This window comes from Poecilia reticulata, linkage group LG2, assembly GCF_000633615.1.
Source record: "Poecilia reticulata strain Guanapo linkage group LG2, Guppy_female_1.0+MT, whole genome shotgun sequence".
NCBI lineage: Eukaryota > Metazoa > Chordata > Actinopteri > Cyprinodontiformes > Poeciliidae > Poecilia > Poecilia reticulata.
Genome location: NC_024332.1, coordinates 5,426,873 through 5,444,982, shown reverse-complemented (window position 1 = coordinate 5,444,982; position 18,110 = coordinate 5,426,873). Strand labels below are relative to the sequence as shown.

Sequence of the window (18,110 nt, the reverse complement as noted above, 5' to 3'; positions counted from 1 at the left end):
ATCATGATTGGACACGTTTGCAGAGTTATTCCAGCAATTAATAATGCATAGTCATTTTATTTTCCAGAAAAGCTTTTCCCACTCCAGAGTTTGTGTATTTACATTTGTCATCACTAAAACCATTGTTGCAATTATGCATGTGTTCAATTTCCCCCACCCATTTCTTACTTAAAAAGGTCGTTAGCTTAATAACTCCTCTGACAACACCATCGGAGCAGTAATTAAGCCAAAATTGCACAAAAATATATATATGTATATTTTGCATTTAATATAAAAAAAAATCCCTCGTTTCTCTGTGAATAAGTTCTGCAGATGCATCTTTTGCTACACTGGTCAAGAGAACACTAAAGGAATTCTATGATTTTGCAAGGAATTAAATTATTTATTTATTTATTTATTAGGTAAAACTGAAGTGGAAACACTTTTTTCACGTTACACAAGTCACGTGATCAACAACAGGAAGTAGTTGGAGAATGATGTTTTTTAATGACTTGTTGCGTGAACAAACTTATTCACGTGGAATTTTAATTTCATTTCTCACTTAATGGAAACAACATAATTGCAAAACTTTGTTTTTGTTTTTCGACATTAGTGAAACATTACAAAGTTTTGTGTACATTTGTAATGAAAACGCAGCTACTGTCAGCATCCAAGCCAATCACTTTAGTTGTCTTAGGACCAAGGGGATTCAAATTAAAAAATAAAATACATAATGTGATGAACATCACTATACGTAAAGGTGATAAAAATAAAAAATAGAAAACTTGCGGACTTTTTTGGCTTCTTTTTCAGTTCGTCCTACCGAACCAACCAGCTTTAGTCCCCACAAAACAAAGCGTGTTCTAATTTTAAAGTAAATCTGGCCCCAGTCGATTTTGTGCTTTTGTCTAAAGCAAAATGAGCTAAAAAGCGAATAAAAGGTAAAATCCTGCATTCAGCTCTGCCAAATCCGTTCCTTTATATAGACACAGGCANTTTATTTTTTTAGCAATTTCTATTTCCAAAGTGCAATAACTATGCTCTGAATAATAAATCTAATATGACGTAAATCTTTTCATAATTAATTTCACATTTTCCTCGACTATCCTGATTTGGAAAACACCAATTTCCATATTTCATAGTGATTGTGGTTAATTTGATTTCCTACGAGAGGAACGTGAAGAGAGCGCTCACCTTGATCAGAGGGTTGATGACGCCAACGTTGGCACTGGAATTGAAGACCTTGTTGAAGCCCGTCTCTCTGTTCACCAGCTCCAGTTGGTAGAACTTCTTGTCATCCTGAAGCAACAGGTTTGACGTTATAAAGCATCCAAACTCCATCAATCAGTCTTAACTCCTTCAAAAATKACTTCCGTTTAAGCAAAGTAGAGTACTTTTAACACCCTCCGTATGGTGCCGGTTTGTTAGGTCTATTCGCTATAAAGAATATTTATACATACTTATCACAAGTATCATGAGCAGCAAGTTTGAACCCAACTGAAATAAAGCTAAAAAGATTACATTTAACTATAAATACATGCACAAAGGACTCAGTTTTTTTTTATTTTTTTTTATTTTAGGAATATAGACTTTGCTTCTGTTTTATTCAGACTTGGAAAATGATTTTAAAAAAAAGGGCATTCAGAACTTTTCCAGACTGCTACAATGTCCACTCACCACGAGTTTCTTGACCAGAGCTTCTCTCTCTGTCACCATCTCTCTGAGCTCTGCGATGACATGCAGATCTTCCGGTCGGCTTTCTCTGTTTCTCAACTTCTCCTCCGTACCCTCCAACCTGCGCACAAAGGAAACACATTTAAATACAACAAACTTTGCCTCTAAATTAAAGCCAGCTCTGAACAGACAGGTAGCCGCCATGATGGAGGAGAGCTATTGCGACTTACAGGATTTGCAGAGCAGAAATCTTGTCTTTGAGAACCTCCTGGGCCTTGTTGAAGTCAGCCAGCATAATCTGCACCTCTCTGTGATGAAGCACTTTCAGCTCATCCAGATCCCTCTCGTGCCTCTTTATGAGGTCCTGTTCATGCGCTCTGTGTGGCGGAGGCGGACATGGTTCAGCGTTAGCCCCAGAGATAAGGCGCAGATTTGCTCGAGCAAAGTTTACGCTTCATAATAGGGACTTATCCACCCTTATGATATTTTAGTCGATCTAATTTAACTAAACTCCAGCTGGGGAACAATTACCACATTTTATTTAATCTCGCTGGGCGACAGCAGATGTGCAGCTGCAAACCAAATTTGGCTGGAAGGTAAAGGAACTGGAGCGAATTTAGTCCCTCAGAGCTTAAAAGAAGTGGTAACCATGGCTACTGTGTCAGGGTATTAATTTGCCTGTCTGCAATTTAAGCAAAAGAAATGGTGTAGTCACATATGGCAGAAGAGGTAGAATTACTGAAGGCAGGTTAATAACACAGACTGCTGAGCATTGCTTGACCATTAGYGTCTGAAAAGTCTTTAAATAATTTATGCTTTCAGAGCAGCAGCCAGCTGAACATGCGCTAATAAAAAAAAATCATTAAAAGAGTATTTATGATATCAAACAAGCACCATTTAGTGCTTAAAGATGGATAACGACTGTAATATATATATTTATCTCTTGCCTCTCATACTCGATTTAACCTGTGCAGAGTTTTAATGTCGGCCTACAGCTTTGCACAGATTGCTGGAATCACTTCAGGAGATTTTCAGCTGGATAATAACTTTTTTTTTTTTTTTTTTCTTAAGGACTTCATCAATCGTTGAGTCTGTGTGTTGAAAATCTGGAGATATTCTGTTCGTCCTTGCTCCTCAGCCAAACATGAGGATTTCTGTCATGTCAAGCCACAGTAAGAATAAAAAGAAAATACTACAAGGACATCTAAACTTTGCTTTACGGTGGAGCAGATTCTCTTTAATTGAAGACAGGTGGGTACAAAGAAAGACTCAAAACTGGGATTTAATTTTATGTTGCTTCAATAAGCGCCAAGTAGAGAATTTAGATTTTTCCCTCCGATTTGCTTGTTTTTCACAGCGCTTTGTGTGGGATTAAAAGCCAGAACAAGTTCTGAAATTATTCCCAGTTTTTCCACACAAAAACTTTTCATTTTAATGAGGGTATGTTTGGGTTTTATATGCTTTCTGTGCAAACAGAAGGAACATGTTTTGAAGTTGAAGCTTCATAAAAGAAAAAAAAACAGAGGAGAAACCCAGTGTTCATTTACTTCTATTCCTGCTGTAATTAAGACCTGCAGTTTCAAAGCATCTCTGGATGCTGTGTTCTTCAGATAATTACTCCCCTATGAATTGTGTTCGGATTACTGTTTTACAAACTGGGTCAGTTAGTGTTGAGTCACTCCTCAGCTGGCGCGATGATGCACTTTTTAACCAAACATCTGACGGCGACTTCCAGGCGACCTGCAGGAGTTTCTACCTGATCTGATGGTTGGCTTCGCTGCGAACTCGCAGCACCTCTTTGCCCTTTATCTCCAGCTCTCGGGTCAGAGTGTCGATGGTCTCGTTAAGAGAGTGGATTTCGTGGTCCAGATCGGTGATGCGGTTGCTACGGGAACACAGCTCGCCCTGCAGGTCGGAGATGCGAACCAGGAGTTCTTGCTCCTGAAAAAGCAAAACGAGCAGATGGATCCTGTCAGACGACCGCTTCCAAACAAACCCWGGAGCGTCCGAACAGAAACGTTCGCGGTTACCTGCTGGTGGCTGTGCTCCATCGCCTTCTCCAGTTCCCTCTTGGCTGCGCTGTTTTCCTTGAGGTGGATCTGCTTCAGGTGCTCGATGGCCGTGGCGTGGAGGTGGTTCAGTTCTGCTCGGAGAGACGCTGCCAGACAGACATCAACAGAGATAAAGTCGAGGATCAAATGATCCAAGTGTGATGAAAAGCAGCCACTTTAAAAGATCGACCCACAACTCGCAGATAAAATCAACACCTAAAACAAAAAAAAAAGTACTCTGCTCCCTGTTGATTAAATAATCTACAAGACAGATGTTTCTGCTTCTGAGCTGCAGAATTAATAAAAAAACAAATTTTTTATCAGAATTAAAGCTGATTAAAGACTCCTACAGACAGAACATGGTGATTTCCACACCTTCCATGCCAACACACATGCACTACTCCAATCAGGAGAGTAATAAAATAAAAACAAGTTACTAAAATGGTTATATATGTGTTTAACTTTTCCACTGTGCCTCAGTCTGGCTGTGCTCCCCTTCAGCTGTAGTTTAGGAAAAGGAAAATAAAGTGGATTCTTTGATAATATCTGAGCACGCAGCAGGTGAAAACTTCAAACAGATCACAGGTGATATAATCCTAGCACACACAGAAACATCCTGAGTCAAAGTGGAAACCTTTCAGTGGATTAAAACAGTCCTGGATATAAACGCTACCATCGTGGTGAGAGAAAAAAAAAAAAAAACTAATCAAAGCCGAAAGTGAAGCTTTAAAAGGGAAGTGCTCTTTTTTTACCCAGCTTCGCTTTCCCCTCGTCCTCAAGCTCGAATCTGAGCGTCTGCAGCTCCTGCTCTGACTGCTGCCTGAGGATTTCCAGGGTTCTCCTGTGGGCCTCCTTCAGAGCGTGGACCTCCTCCCTCTGCTCCTGCTTCAGACGCTCCTCAAGGGCCTGCAGAAGACGGAGAAGGTCAAAAATCAAAGCTTAGACTCCTCTTTGTAACTGTGACCCACAGAGACAAAGCCGCAGCTCAAATATGATCAATTTCATAACCTCATTTACATAAATGAGCATTTGCTTTTCCACAGTCTCTACAAGGGTGAACTAAACTATAAAGCAGACATCTGGCACATCCTTTTATTTTTATTTTTTATTTTATTCTCCAGAAGTACCCAGTTACTGCTAATGTTCAGTTTATTGGCAGATTTTTATTTAAAATCTCATTACATGTTCGCTCTGACCTTGTTTCCAGGATTCTTGGAAGACGAACAGGCCCACAGCATCACACATCCTTCACTGTACTCCAAAGTAGGCATATCACATTTATATTTCAAGGAAAATATATTTTTTTAAAATACCTCATTAACATTCATTTTTAGGATTTGGGCACCAACAAATACCCAACTTGTGATTCTCCATCGAGGGTTGCCAAATGCAACATGAATATTTGTCTTCATTTCATTAAAAAACACTAAAACACGGGGAGGCTTCTCCCTTAATCAGCCTGTAGTTGTTTGCACAGCATCTCCTACTAAAGCTGTTTCCCATAGCTGCGCCACTCGAGCACTATCATGGCACTTTAACACTAAACTGGGGAAAAAAAAAAAATTGCAAAAGCAACAGCGACGATTACACCCTCCAGACAGCAAGGTTTTAATTTCCTCTCAGAAGGAAATGACTTCGGGTTGATACCATTCACTGGAGGCCTCTTGAGGCAACCAATCAAGCTGGATGCCAGCTAATCTTTTTTTTCCCTAACTCTCATAAATGGGGTTTACCTTCTAAATTTTGCTGATTACAGATAGAAGAGGTGCAGCAGCTGCTGCGAAGGGCAGCAAGAGCTTATTTGTGTGAAATGTGGTCTGAGAGTGTCTCTGTGTGTGCGCCGTACTCTGATCTGGTGCTGTCGGGCCTCCTCCATGGTGCTGAGGGCGCAGCAGTGGGCCTCCTGTAACCGATGCTCCCTCCTCTGATGTTCCCTCTGCATCTCTGCAGACGGAAAACAGGGAAAGTTTCAGATTCTGTCAGCAGTTAGCGTCACACTGCAACACGGCCGAAAGGATGAAGATTTAACGTGATGGGGACATTTTATATTTCACTACATCATAACCATAAACTTCGATCTAAGGGCTTTATGTGATGGACCAACATAGGCTTAATTATGTGRTATTTGAATTTGTATGCCACACTTTTCAGATATTATTTTCAAAAAAATGTTTTTTTAATTCTGATTTTCTTTCCACTTCTTTTGATCACATAAAAATCACACCAAATGTTGAACTTGTTGCTCGTGTTTGGGAGATGAGAACATTAGCAAAACTAAATTTTGCATTTTAAACTTTGACGGATGCATTAATTTTCAAATGTATTTCTGTTTTTCTGCAGAAATGACTCCAGCTGATGTGTGGGATGAAAGTTTGAATGCGTTTCATGTTTTGCTTGACTTAGAAAGCTAAATAAATAATCTTGAAACTAAGAGTTGGCTTTCAGACGAACCTTTAAGCTGTTGGCTCAGCAGCTCCCTCTCCTGGTTGAATTGAGACTGCAGCTGCTGGAGTGCGGACTGGGACTGTGATAGCTGGAGCTCCAGGGACTGTTTCAGGAGCGATATCTGCACAAAAACAGGAACACAAAACGCATTTAATGCCTGAAATAGCAACTAATAACTCTGAACTTCTTTGGTGCAGAAAAAGGCCTGATTTTTCAAAAAATTCAGAACAGCTCACTTAAATAGATCAACATTTTCGTGTTTCGCTCCTGCACTTGATAATCCTCATCAGAGATAGTCCAGATTTCTGACACTGATGTTGAGAGACGCATAGATTAGAGCTAAAAGCTGGGATTTCACTGCTCTTCATGTTGCTCTAACAGCCAGTCAGAGGAGCAGCGTTAGCGCAGTTAGCTGAATAACAAGCCAAGTGAMGAGATGCTAGCAGCTCTGACTGGCAAGAGTTTCTGAAAGAGTCGRCTCTGGTTCCTCAGTCGCTGATGTTAAATCCCCGGCAGGATTTATCAGTGTAGAAGTACAAGAGCAGAGGCTGTAAGGTAAGATGGATTTAAAATGAGAGGATGGGGGAAATTAGGATTGGGAAGACATTTGTGAGCTTCTTCACTGGCTGAAGATTTAAAGGCGAGCAGCCAGCTGACCCGCTTGCCTTACAAAAAAAGTCCTTCGAATTCACAGGGCGAATAAAGCAAATATGTTCGGCAACCTCCGAGCTTCTGGTTTATAATTAAACGCACTCTAGAGCACAAACACCTACACACACACAGACACACACACACACACACAGGCTGCAGCCTGGGGTGAGACTTTGGTAATTAAAATATCTTAATGAAAAAGATGTCATTATAGATAATCATGGCACATCCAGCCATGCCTGCAACACTGGAAGACTTTCATGTTCTCTAAATAACTTCTTTTAAACACTGAAACACGCACAGCTGAAATGGCAGAAGGAAAGAAGGATAGAAGAAAAAAAAGGAAGCAACGTAGGAAGGAAAAGAACATAGGTAAGGAAGAAAGTAAGGAAGGAATGTTTAGACAAAGGGAAAGGAGAATATAGCTTGGAAATCAGAAGAAAATATGCAAATCCACCTTGGTTAGGATTCAAACACCAAACTTTCAAGCTACAAGGCAACACTTGACTGACTTAGGCTAAACATCCTAAATATCTATTAACAGCATGTAAACTTTTGACCCAGAGTGTGTCGGAGAAATCTCCCAACAAATTCAAACTTGCACATCAATCTCTCTTAAAAATCCTTAGTCAGGGGTTGTAATATACATAAGTAATGGTACTATGGCTGCATCAAGGCCCAAAACGAATGTGATTTATTCATGTTGGACGTAAACATCAGCCTGACTCATCATGTTATGGAGTCTCCATGGAAACGGTTGGTGAAATGAACAGCATAAAAGCGAGTCGGGGTTGCGAGTTCAGCCTGCCACACGTGGGCATCGCTGATGCAGAACCTGTTAGCGCCGATATAAAAACATGGCTAATTAACTCCTGGAACAATTAATTAGTGAACGGAATCAATAGTGCAGAGAGACAAAATCCTCAAACGCAGATGATGCGAAGACGGAGGAGCCTGATTTAACAAATAAAGAGCCAACAGCTCATGCCGTCATGAGGTTATTTTCGCCTTTACGGACTCTCTGAGCCTACAGTTCTGCTRGTGTTTCTGCGGCGCTGTAACTAGGTCAATACAGTTAAGATCACTGCATCCAGCACACATGATACAATATTTATACCCAGTCTGAAAGTGCATTGTACAATTTGTTTTCAGCTAAGAGGAAAGCTGCGAGACAGAAGTCGAGCATTCCTCTCTCTCTCGTGGTGTTTAATTAATGCTYGAGTAGACATGAGCGGTGTTTACATCTGGATTTAAAACRAACTTTGGAAATCTTTGTGGATAAGCAGCAGAAATCCCCCCCACCTGGGCTCTGTGAAAGCAAACGACATCCCTCCGACGGCTTTCTTGTTTGATCCGTGCATGAATGGAGGCTTGAAAGCAAGACGGCAGCTTTGTGCGCGGCTGTCAACAACTGTCAACGCGACGCAACGGATGAGCACGTTTCCCTCAAGTCGGCGTCGAGTCGGAGCATCTCGTTTCAGGCTGACGGGCAGAGCAGAGCGCACAGCAGAGGCTAGCTGCTACGCAGGCCGCAAACAACAGCTACCAGATCGACTGTATGGCTTCGCAGAATCCGAGATGTAGACGGGATGGGTAATTAATGTCATCGATAAATGATTTTACAATTGCCATTCTTTTTTTGTATCTGTTAAGTTGGAAGAGCAAATAAATAAGTTGATATAGATTGTAGATAAAAAAAGGGTCTATTTCTTCAAGTCATTCCCCAATCTTTYATATGAAAGTTGATCTTCTTTTTTTTTACTCCTAYTTGATCTGCAAAATATATTTCATTCATACACAAAAATGCCAAAAGGACCAAAAGTTGGCAACAGAAATCATCAGGAGGAGAACACGATATCCTTCAGATGGGACAAACATCTTTCAGTTTCTATTTATAAAAACGATAACTAAATTATTTAGCATTTTTATAGTAAATGCTCAATGCAAAAAGCAACATGAAGTTTGTCTGAAGTAGGCTTTTAAGTAAAAATTTACAGAAAAACTCCACCCAAAAAAAAAAAAAAGACAAATGCAAAGGAACGTGTGTGTTCTGCAAATGATCCATATCCTAAGATGGAATTTTTCTGCAGTATACTGAAAATGTAAAAAAAAAAAAAAAAGAAAAAAACTAACTAAAAGCAATCTTTTGTACGGCTTTCTGCAAAATGAAACAACTGTCCTCAAGTGTTCGATTGCTCTTTAACAGAAGTAGAAATCGTGCTCGTCTGGCTCAAACCTGACGTCAAATGTTTATCTGGTGGCCGGCAGCGTTCTGGTCAAATCCAGACGTGCCTCTTTCAAGTCTCCGCTGTGACTCAGTGGAGCTCTGAATTACCCAGAGGCAGCGTGCTTCCCAGGAACTGTGACGCGAGTCTGAGGAGGAAAAAAAMCCACCCCAACACCTCCAACCGTYCTTCCTCTGCTAATTTTAAATTCTAATAAAAAGCAAAACAGTAGCTGCAGGGATTCGAGAAAACGAATACATATCAGTTTCAAACACACACACACTCCAGGTCTTCTTCAGGATAACATGCAGCATGCATATGCATATCCTCAGAGGGCTAAAAACATGTTGCTTTGGCAAAAGAAAAAGTTATAAAAACAAGCTTTTATACATCGCTGTGAGCGAAGAAGAGTAAACCTGAAAACAACAAATTAAATCCCTTATTTTTCTAACTAAGTTATTGCTGCTTTGACAGTTTCTGGATGTAAATTACAAAACCGGTGAGTTAATGAAGTCACTAGCAGAATGGGAAGCCTGTGAACGTGAGATTGGTTGCATGTCTGTCTCCTCTGACAGGCCGTTCTGCCTCAGCCTGTCAACARACGGCGAYATCAAGTGGAGCCGTCACTCACAGACGCCCCAACGAGGCAGAGGGGTCAAAGGTTATCGCTTTGTTCAGAAAAAACAAAGAAARGATCAAGAAATCCGTCCTCCCACTCCCATCTGGTCCAAATTTAGCTTTCTATTTCCAGCAGCCCCCTCACTCTGACTACATAATCATTTTCCGCCACAGTAACAAAATCCCATTTTTGTGGGATTCATATGAAGTTAATTTTTTTTTAAACCCTGTTAGCTTGTTTATGCTTTCGTACCTTATTCAGTGTGGAATAAATCACTRCCCACTTTTTCAGGGAAACCAGAGTTCAGTGTCAAACTTCTGGCTTTTATTTTATTTTGGTTCATATTTAAATTGCAACCATTTGAGGTTTTCTTAGTGACAAAATGAAATAGARAGAGAAAGGGAGAGTTGGTTTGTTTCTAATGTTTCTTCAAATCAGCTTGCTYGTTGTTTCACTTTTATCGTTTCCTGCAAAGATGTTTTCCATTTGGGTTTCTTTTATTCAGCCTGGTTCAAACTTTGACAGGTTGAGACACGTTTAGTTTTGCTCATTTTTCAACAATCTCTTTGGGAATTTAGAGGCAAAGATGCAGAAGAGTAAAGGTCACGACCTTAGCCTGAGTGAGTTTAGTGCCACCATGTTTTACCTGCTCCAGTAGATCTTCCACTTTCCTCTGCCAGGCTTCTCGTGACGCCATYAGCTCCAGATCCTTCTGTTGGGAAAGCTGACTGAGAGCCGCCTGTTTGTCGGCTTCGTACTCCTCGCTCAGCTCTTCCTTCAACAAACGCACCTCCTCCCTGGAGAAGGGAGTGGAAATATTTCATATAGAAACATTACACACAGAGTGACATCTTTTGTGTTTTTAGCTCATTTTGATGATTGTGACTTGTAGCTCAAAATACAGATTTTTCTTCCACTGGACTTTCCATTAATATCCTTGGATACATTACATTCAATAACATTCCTGTATTAAAAATCCCTGTCTGTTGGTCTTAAGAGACTTTAAAGTGAAATATAGTCTAAAATGTTTAGCGAGATTTATTTATTAGTTTATAAGTTATGATAGCAGAATAAAGTTCTATGAGAGTAAAGTCACAATTATGTGAAACTAAGGTCATGACATGAGAATAAAGTAAACTTTTTTTTACTCGTAATACAATGACTTATAYTATTACAAGTTGTAGTAGTGTTGCTCGTATAATACAAAAAATAACGTATTATTTTGACTTTATTCTTGTAATTTAAAAAAGAAACAACTTTATCCGTTGAAGCAAATTATTGAGACGYGCCTGCATTAATATTCTGTGCTTGTGTGTTTATTCTCCAGCTGGCATAAGGCGATCTGCAAATATTTCATCAGTCTGGGAAATTAGGTGTTTGTTTTTATTCCGTCTCATTAGTAGCCGTCCGTTCTTGGGCAAGAAGCTGTCTGCCTCTGATAATAAGGGCAACCGCGGCAGGAGGGTGAGGAGTGACAGACACGAATTAGAAAACAAATAGCAAAATCAAAAACGAGACAGCTGAGACCGACAGGCTGACAGGGATGAGATGGGATTCGTTTCCTCCTCACCGCAGAGCATCCCTCCACTTCTGATCCAAGTCGTCCGCCATCTTGTCAATCTTCTGTTTCTCCTCTGTGCGGATGGCCATCAYCCTGGCATCATGCTGCTGCTTCTGGGTCTCAATCTCCTCCTGGGAGCACAAACGAGGGAATTCAGATGCATTCTTGTATTTTTTTTTCCTGAATTAAGCAGAAGAAGCTTTTTTAAAAAAAAAAAGAATAAATAAATTCTGCTGGGTGACACACAGCACCTCAGCCTCTACGTCCATTTCTAAAGTGCTGCTTTTGATGTGAACTTCATCAGGTCAGTCATTTCCAGCAGCTGAAGAGGATTCAGAGCTTATGTGCCGATGAGCTCATTATAAGACCTTTAAATGCTCTTATTTTTAGCTGCGAGGGGAAGCGCTGCTTGAGTGGGTAAATCCAAACTCTGCTGCTTCGGAGAACTAATTACGACGGGATGACATTTTACATTTTGCTGCGTCTAAATAAGGGTTAGCAGGTCTCAGATGTTTGCTTTTCCTATATAAAATGCCACTTTTAGGATAAAGAAAAAGACATAAAAAGAGAAAATCATAGCAGTGAGGCTTGAAAATGACTCTTTCTGCATAGAGTCACTATATGTTTGGAGAGAGTCCATTATGGAGTCATGATGACGTCATCTCTGTGTGCTTGTTGTTTTTCTTCCCCTTTTCCACGAGCTCAGATGTTTTAAGTTAAACTAGTTCTTTATCATGATTGGACACGTTTGCAGAGTTATTCCAGCAATTAATAATGCATAGTCATTTTATTTTCCAGAAAAGCTTTTCCCACTCCAGAGTTTGTGTATTTACATTTGTCATCACTAAAACCATTGCTGCAATTATGCATATGTTCAATTTCCCCCACCCATTTCTTACTTAAAAAGGTCGTTAGCTTAATAACTCCTCTGACAACACCATCGGAGCAGTAATTAAGCCAAAATTGCACAAAAATATATATATGTACATTTTGCATTTAAGATAAAAAAAAAGCCCTTGTTTCTCTGTGAATAAGTTCTGCAGATGCATCTTTTGCTACACTGGTCAAGAGAACACTAAAGGAATTCTATGATTTTGCAAGGAATTAAATTATTTATTTATTTATTTATTAGGTAAAACTGAAGTGGAAACACTTTTTTCACGTTACACAAGTCACGTGATCAACAACAGGAAGTAGTTGGAGAATGATGTTTTTTAATGACTTGTTGCGTGAACAAACTTATTCACGTGGAATTTTAATTTCATTTCTCACTTAATGGAAACAACATAATTGCAAAACTTTGTTTTTGTTTTTCGACATTAGTGAAACATTACAAAGTTTTGTGTACATTTGTAATGAAAACGCAGCTACTGTCAGCATCCAAGCCAATCACTTTAGTTGTCTTAGGACCAAGGGGATTCAAATTAAAAAATAAAATACATAATGTGATGAACATCACTATACGTAAAGGTGATAAAAATAAAAAATAGAAAACTTGCGGACTTTTTTGGCTTCTTTTTCAGTTCGTCCTACCGAACCAACCAGCTTTAGTCCCCACAAAACAAAGCGTGTTCTAATTTTAAAGTAAATCTGGCCCCAGTCGATTTTGTGCTTTTGTCTAAAGCAAAATGAGCTAAAAAGCGAATAAAAGGTAAAATCCTGCATTCAGCTCTGCCAAATCCGTTCCTTTATATAGACACAGGCACTATTAAGACAGAAAAGCAGACCACTGCAATTTCAGCTAATTATTGCTTCTCATTTCATCTCTCCCTCTTCATTCTCTCCGTTGCAATCCACGTCTCCCTCATTTACTTTTTCATTCAAGCAGCAGGAAAATTATTATAATGGAGTAAAAACGCACTATGGTATCGATGGTCAGAATTAGCATTAAAATATACAGTCTGTCCTCCGTAAGCAGCAYGTTGCACACTACATATATGCTCACAGTGTTCGCACCGACAGAGTTCCTTTCAGACATGCGACCACTCAACTCATAATAGCTTCATCATCATTATCCCACAGCTGGCCTTCAGCGCAGCACTTGTTTCCTTCATTTCCTCCCGTTCTGCTCTCCAAATGCGTTTCAGTCCTCCCGTTTCGCCGCTTTTCAGTCCCCTCTTTTTCGCATCTGAGAGTCGAGAAACTTCCCCTTCCCATCCTCTGCGAACTCGCTGAACGTCTGCGACGCGAAGTTTAAATCGAATCAGCGGGAGAGGGGGTAAGGAGAGGTTMAAGGAAGCGGCGCGCTTCTCGAGAGTTAGAGGGTGCAAGTCCTGGTCAACATTTGTTGGATTAAACTTGACAAAAAACTACACAAATAACTCATGCAACAGTAAACTATTATTAATTCATCCCTATGCAACTTGCACAGAATGTCCACTTTATTAAATGTTTCTGATCGTCAGATTAATTTTAGCAGCAGAAAGTTTTTCTAATATCTTGCAGCCCGGCTTTTTACAAAATATTACTACGTTTGCAACAATTATGCATCTATAATATGATTATAGATGCAAGAAAGAGGTATAAGCGAATAACTGGTGCTACAAATATTTTATTAGTCTGCTTCTATTGCTTTCAAATCTGAAGGTGGGATTTGGTGAGGCAAAGGAAAGAAGAAGGGAAGAGAGAAGGAAAGAAGGAAAAGAGAGACAATGGAAGGAAAGGAAGGAAAAAGGACGCAGTGATGCTCTGAAATAAAGGAAGTAGGAAGGAATGAAAATGAAAGAAAATAAATTACACAAGTCTTTTTGCACACTATTATTATTTTCCATACTTATCAAGATCTGGAAGATATTTAACATATTTAGCAGCGATTGTACAAAACACAGTTTGAGATTCACAAAAGCTTCATCCTGTTTTAGTGGAAGAATCTCTGCTGATGTTTCATGTGAGAAAGATGCAGCCACAGGAGACTTTAGAGGTCAGGACTGGAGAGATTTCTCAAATTTTCTTAGTGGAAAATCCCGTTTATAGGATTGTTCCAGTGGATTTCTCCTTCTATGAACTCCAAATCACAGATATCCAAGTGTGGCACTTTGAAATAACAATATATTTATTTGTCTGCTGTTGAAGAAATGTAAAACCTTTACATGTTATTGATTATCCTGAGCTTGTAGGTCCAAATATTGATCCAATAGAGCAACACATTTTACGTACGTGTGCAGAGAAAACCAGAATCACACTAAACAGAGTTAGAACAAGTTACATTAAAAAAAATACTTTAGGAGTATTCTTATTACGTTGTTCTTTTTACTTTTACTTTAGGAATTTTGTTATAAAGTATCGCTACTCTTACTTGAGTAAAATGATTGTGGTTATTGTAAATGGATATACAAATAAATGTATTTATTTATTTTATATTGTGGTCTGTCTGATTCTGTAATTTTTAAATATTAAATGACTAATGTTTTGATCAGCCTTTTTACCAAATACTTTTTTTTTTTACTCTTATATGTGTAATTTCTTGGATGACTCCTTTTTTACTCTTACTTAAGTACAATTTTTGTGAACTTTACCCACTTCTGATATTAAAATGTTAATTTAAATGTTACTTTGCAACTTGATGTAGTATGGCKGCCTGGCAGCYGTTCGGCATTATGCGTGATAKAAAAATAAAATTTTCTGATGTACATATACATAAGAATAGCAAAAGTGAGTAAAAAGCATGAAAATCGGGAACGTCTGGAGRACTGTGCCGCCAACGCTCACCTGTAGGTCAGTGAGCAGGTTGCTGGTCTCTCGCACGCGGCCTCTGGTTGCGTCCAGCTCTATCCGCAGCTTCTCCTGGGTTTCTTTCAGGCAGCTTATCTGCGTCTGAGCCGAATTCAGGTTCTGCTCCCCCTCCCTCACGATCTCCTGCAGGTGGGACACCTGAGGAGGAACCGGCGGCGGAGGTTACCGCATCGTCACAGGGAAAGTGTCGGACGCRTATGAATCATTTCCCACCTCCTGATTGGCCATGTTGAGTTTGGCCGTGAGCTCCTCCTTYAAGTTGTCCAGTTGTTGCTGAAGGCGATCTCTCTGCTCCTCTAAGGACAGACGTTTAATCTCAAACTCCTGGCTCATTTTCTGGACAGAAGAGAAAAGAAAAAATAGAAGAACAAGAAGCAGTGAGATTTAGATGAATCGCCCCTGATTGGAGAGTTTCATTCATCATCCTGATAGAATTTATCAGCTGCCTGCACAGACGGTGAAGGCTTGGTGGACCGTTTACCCTTCAATAAACTAAAAATAAAATCTACACAGAAAAAAAAAACAAAAAAAACCCCAGCAGATTTAATAAGCTGCCCCTACTGTAAATCCCATTTGTGACGTGGTATGGCGGCCTGGCAGCTGTTCGGCACGGCAGAGCGTTACTGGATGCGGAGGAGACACATGACTTGTCATTTACACTTTAAAAGGCCGTCTGGTGGAAGCGACCACTCGGTTTAATCCTTCAAGCCGAAGCATCAAATCCTTTTCCGGGCCACTCGGAATTTCTCTTGTGAAAATCTCCTCCTCACATCTGCTTCTCGCCGTTTCTTATTTACTCCTGGTGATTCATCCACGTATGCTGCTTTATAAAAGCGCACAAAGCCTTTCTGTGCTCTGCTAACGCCGCAACAGAGGCTTTGCAGAAGCGGGTATTTCCTCTTTCCTTCGGATACTATTAATTAAACTGAATTCGTGTCGTTACATATTTATGAGCGCGTGTAAAACCCGTTATCCCGACGATGCTATTCGTGTCATTTCTGCTGTATTTGCTCTTCCTTAATGTGTTTTCTTGCATGGATTCATTGAAGCAGATGCGACATTATGCATAAAAATCGACTGCAAACTGCCGCCTTAGATCCACCTTGACTTCCCCCCCCCCCCCCCCAACTAGACAAAGCGACCGGCAAAACAGGCGTTTCCATCTGGGTGTTTTATTGCGCAATTTGAAATCCCTGAAAGTCTGCAGCCTCAGCTGGATAAATATCGATTCGGCGAGTAATTTACAAACACGGCTAACGCTCTGAATCGTGAAGGTGTGACCGCAGGAGTATTCCTGTCGGTAATGTGGACTAACCGCAAAGCGAGAGCTCATTTCATGCAGGCCAGATGGGAGCGGAGCAGAAATCTCTACCACAAGTGACAACAGAGGCTCTTGTCTTAAGCTCATGTATATTAATGTGCATATACTTGAGCGTGCATGTCAAAATACTTGCCCCCTAGCAAGTTTCACCTCAGCTACATGCTCTTTGTAGCTTCTTGCATCATTTTGACAAGGGACTAATTCATTGAAATGCATGGGTGTCCTTGCACAGGCCTTGTTTCAAAGCGGAGCGCTCAAATTTTCAACACGGCTAAGTCCTGCTCTGTGTGACGGCGGCTGCAGAAGCTTAATGTCYATTTATCATATTTTAGAAAACCAGAGTTAAATCTCAATCTGCTTTTCCATTTGGTTTGAAAATGGATAACAGGCATTTAAATAAAAATTCGGTGGCTGTAATACACTTGGAGCATAAGAGGTAAGAAAAACAGATGTAGCAAATGAGCTAAATGCAGAAGAAGAACTTCAACTTCATTTCCAGAAACGTTAATTCACAGCCACAGGACGGCTCTTTATCCATGAGCTGCCATCTGATTTTTAGCACCTAACATTTGTTTGGTAACTTTGGAGGAGCAGGAGAAATCCACAGCTCAGCTCGGAGAAAATGTTAAGTTAAAATACTTTTACAAAGCTTGGCACATTTTATGTTCCTGATTCCAGTAGATTAATGATAAAGAAACACTGTTAAATGAAACGGTACGGAGAGTAAGAACATCTACAGCTTCTTGCACTGCGATTTATCCTAACCCAGTTTAAATCTGATCTCCACTTATAAAACAAACAAAACTTCTTCTTGTGTCTAGATTAGCGGTTCTCAACATGGGCGGTACCGCCCCCCAGGGGGCGTTCAGAGGACGGCAGGGGGCGCTGGCGGACATTTTTACAAAGCGGGGGCGCTGGGATGCCTTTGGGGGCGTTTAGTCGAAGGTAAACTTTACACCTTAAATGCACAACAATGCCAGTTTAGACTTTGAGCAACTTGGTAAAACTGTATTGTGTAACATTAAACCATGCTTGGCTGCAACTGTATCGATGGCAGCTCTTCTTCTATTCAGTGTTTGTYAGCTTCTGTTGGCTTCTTGGCGCAGCTCCGTTCTCCTGCTACTGGTAGCTAAAATCACGATACCCTCACTGCGTATCCCTCTGAAAAATGAACCCATTTAAATCAGGAAATCCCTCCACGGTGCCGTAAGTGGTCCGGTATGAAAGGGGGATGATAGAACAACACAGCACTTTAAAATTTCAATAACCAGAATGCAGAAATTGTTTCCGTTGTTTTAAAAGGTTTATATCAGTCTGCCTTTCCCCCATCGATACGTTTCCCGACCGCCCTGCAACATAGGGGGTTAAAAAAAAGACGTTCACATTGCGCAAAACTCTGAAACAGGAGAAGCGGGACATAAAACGGAGCGACGAACTAGATGTGAATTATGGCATAAAAACAGAGAATCCGACGCTGAACAGTGAAAAAATCAACACATGATGTGAAACACATCATGTGTTGATTAGGCAGCGCAGCAGGTGATGAGATTACTGATGGTGAGCGTCAATAAATGATAAAACAATAAATGATAAAATAAATCTAGCAACAGGAAAGAAACTAAAGTGGACATAGCAATAAACCAAGAGAGGATAATACTAATCAAATGAAACTAAATGGAAATGAATGAAGAACAAAATGTAAAAATAAACTAAGAAACTAAAGTAAATACAGAGGAATAAACTTGTATGGCAAGACCTTTGGAACAATAATTAATACAGAGGACTGTATGGCAAGAATAAACAGACACTATTTCCAGATAAAAGATAAAATAATATTGATAAAGTGTCATGG

At 40.1% G+C, this 18,110-nt stretch overlaps 1 protein-coding gene across 2 annotated transcripts in view; it reads right to left on the bottom strand.

The window, feature by feature from the left end:
* Nucleotides 1-979: 979 nt before the first annotated feature.
* The window catches only part of fam184aa (family with sequence similarity 184 member Aa), a 31,070-nt gene continuing 13,939 nt past the window's right edge, over nucleotides 980-18,110 (bottom strand). For both annotated transcript variants that reach the window (XM_008426285.2, XM_008426295.2), the window contains 12 exons: nucleotides 15,151-15,273; nucleotides 14,914-15,075; nucleotides 11,215-11,336; nucleotides 10,291-10,441; nucleotides 6,156-6,270; nucleotides 5,551-5,648; nucleotides 4,457-4,610; nucleotides 3,684-3,811; nucleotides 3,410-3,594; nucleotides 1,884-2,030; nucleotides 1,657-1,774; nucleotides 980-1,278 (listed from right to left, as the gene is read on the bottom strand). In XM_008426285.2, the coding sequence (XP_008424507.1) occupies nucleotides 1,144-1,278; nucleotides 1,657-1,774; nucleotides 1,884-2,030; nucleotides 3,410-3,594; nucleotides 3,684-3,811; nucleotides 4,457-4,610; nucleotides 5,551-5,648; nucleotides 6,156-6,270; nucleotides 10,291-10,441; nucleotides 11,215-11,336; nucleotides 14,914-15,075; nucleotides 15,151-15,273 (1,638 nt within the window). In that variant the 3' untranslated portion in view covers nucleotides 980-1,143. The remainder of the gene's footprint in view (nucleotides 1,279-1,656; nucleotides 1,775-1,883; nucleotides 2,031-3,409; nucleotides 3,595-3,683; nucleotides 3,812-4,456; nucleotides 4,611-5,550; nucleotides 5,649-6,155; nucleotides 6,271-10,290; nucleotides 10,442-11,214; nucleotides 11,337-14,913; nucleotides 15,076-15,150; nucleotides 15,274-18,110) is intronic.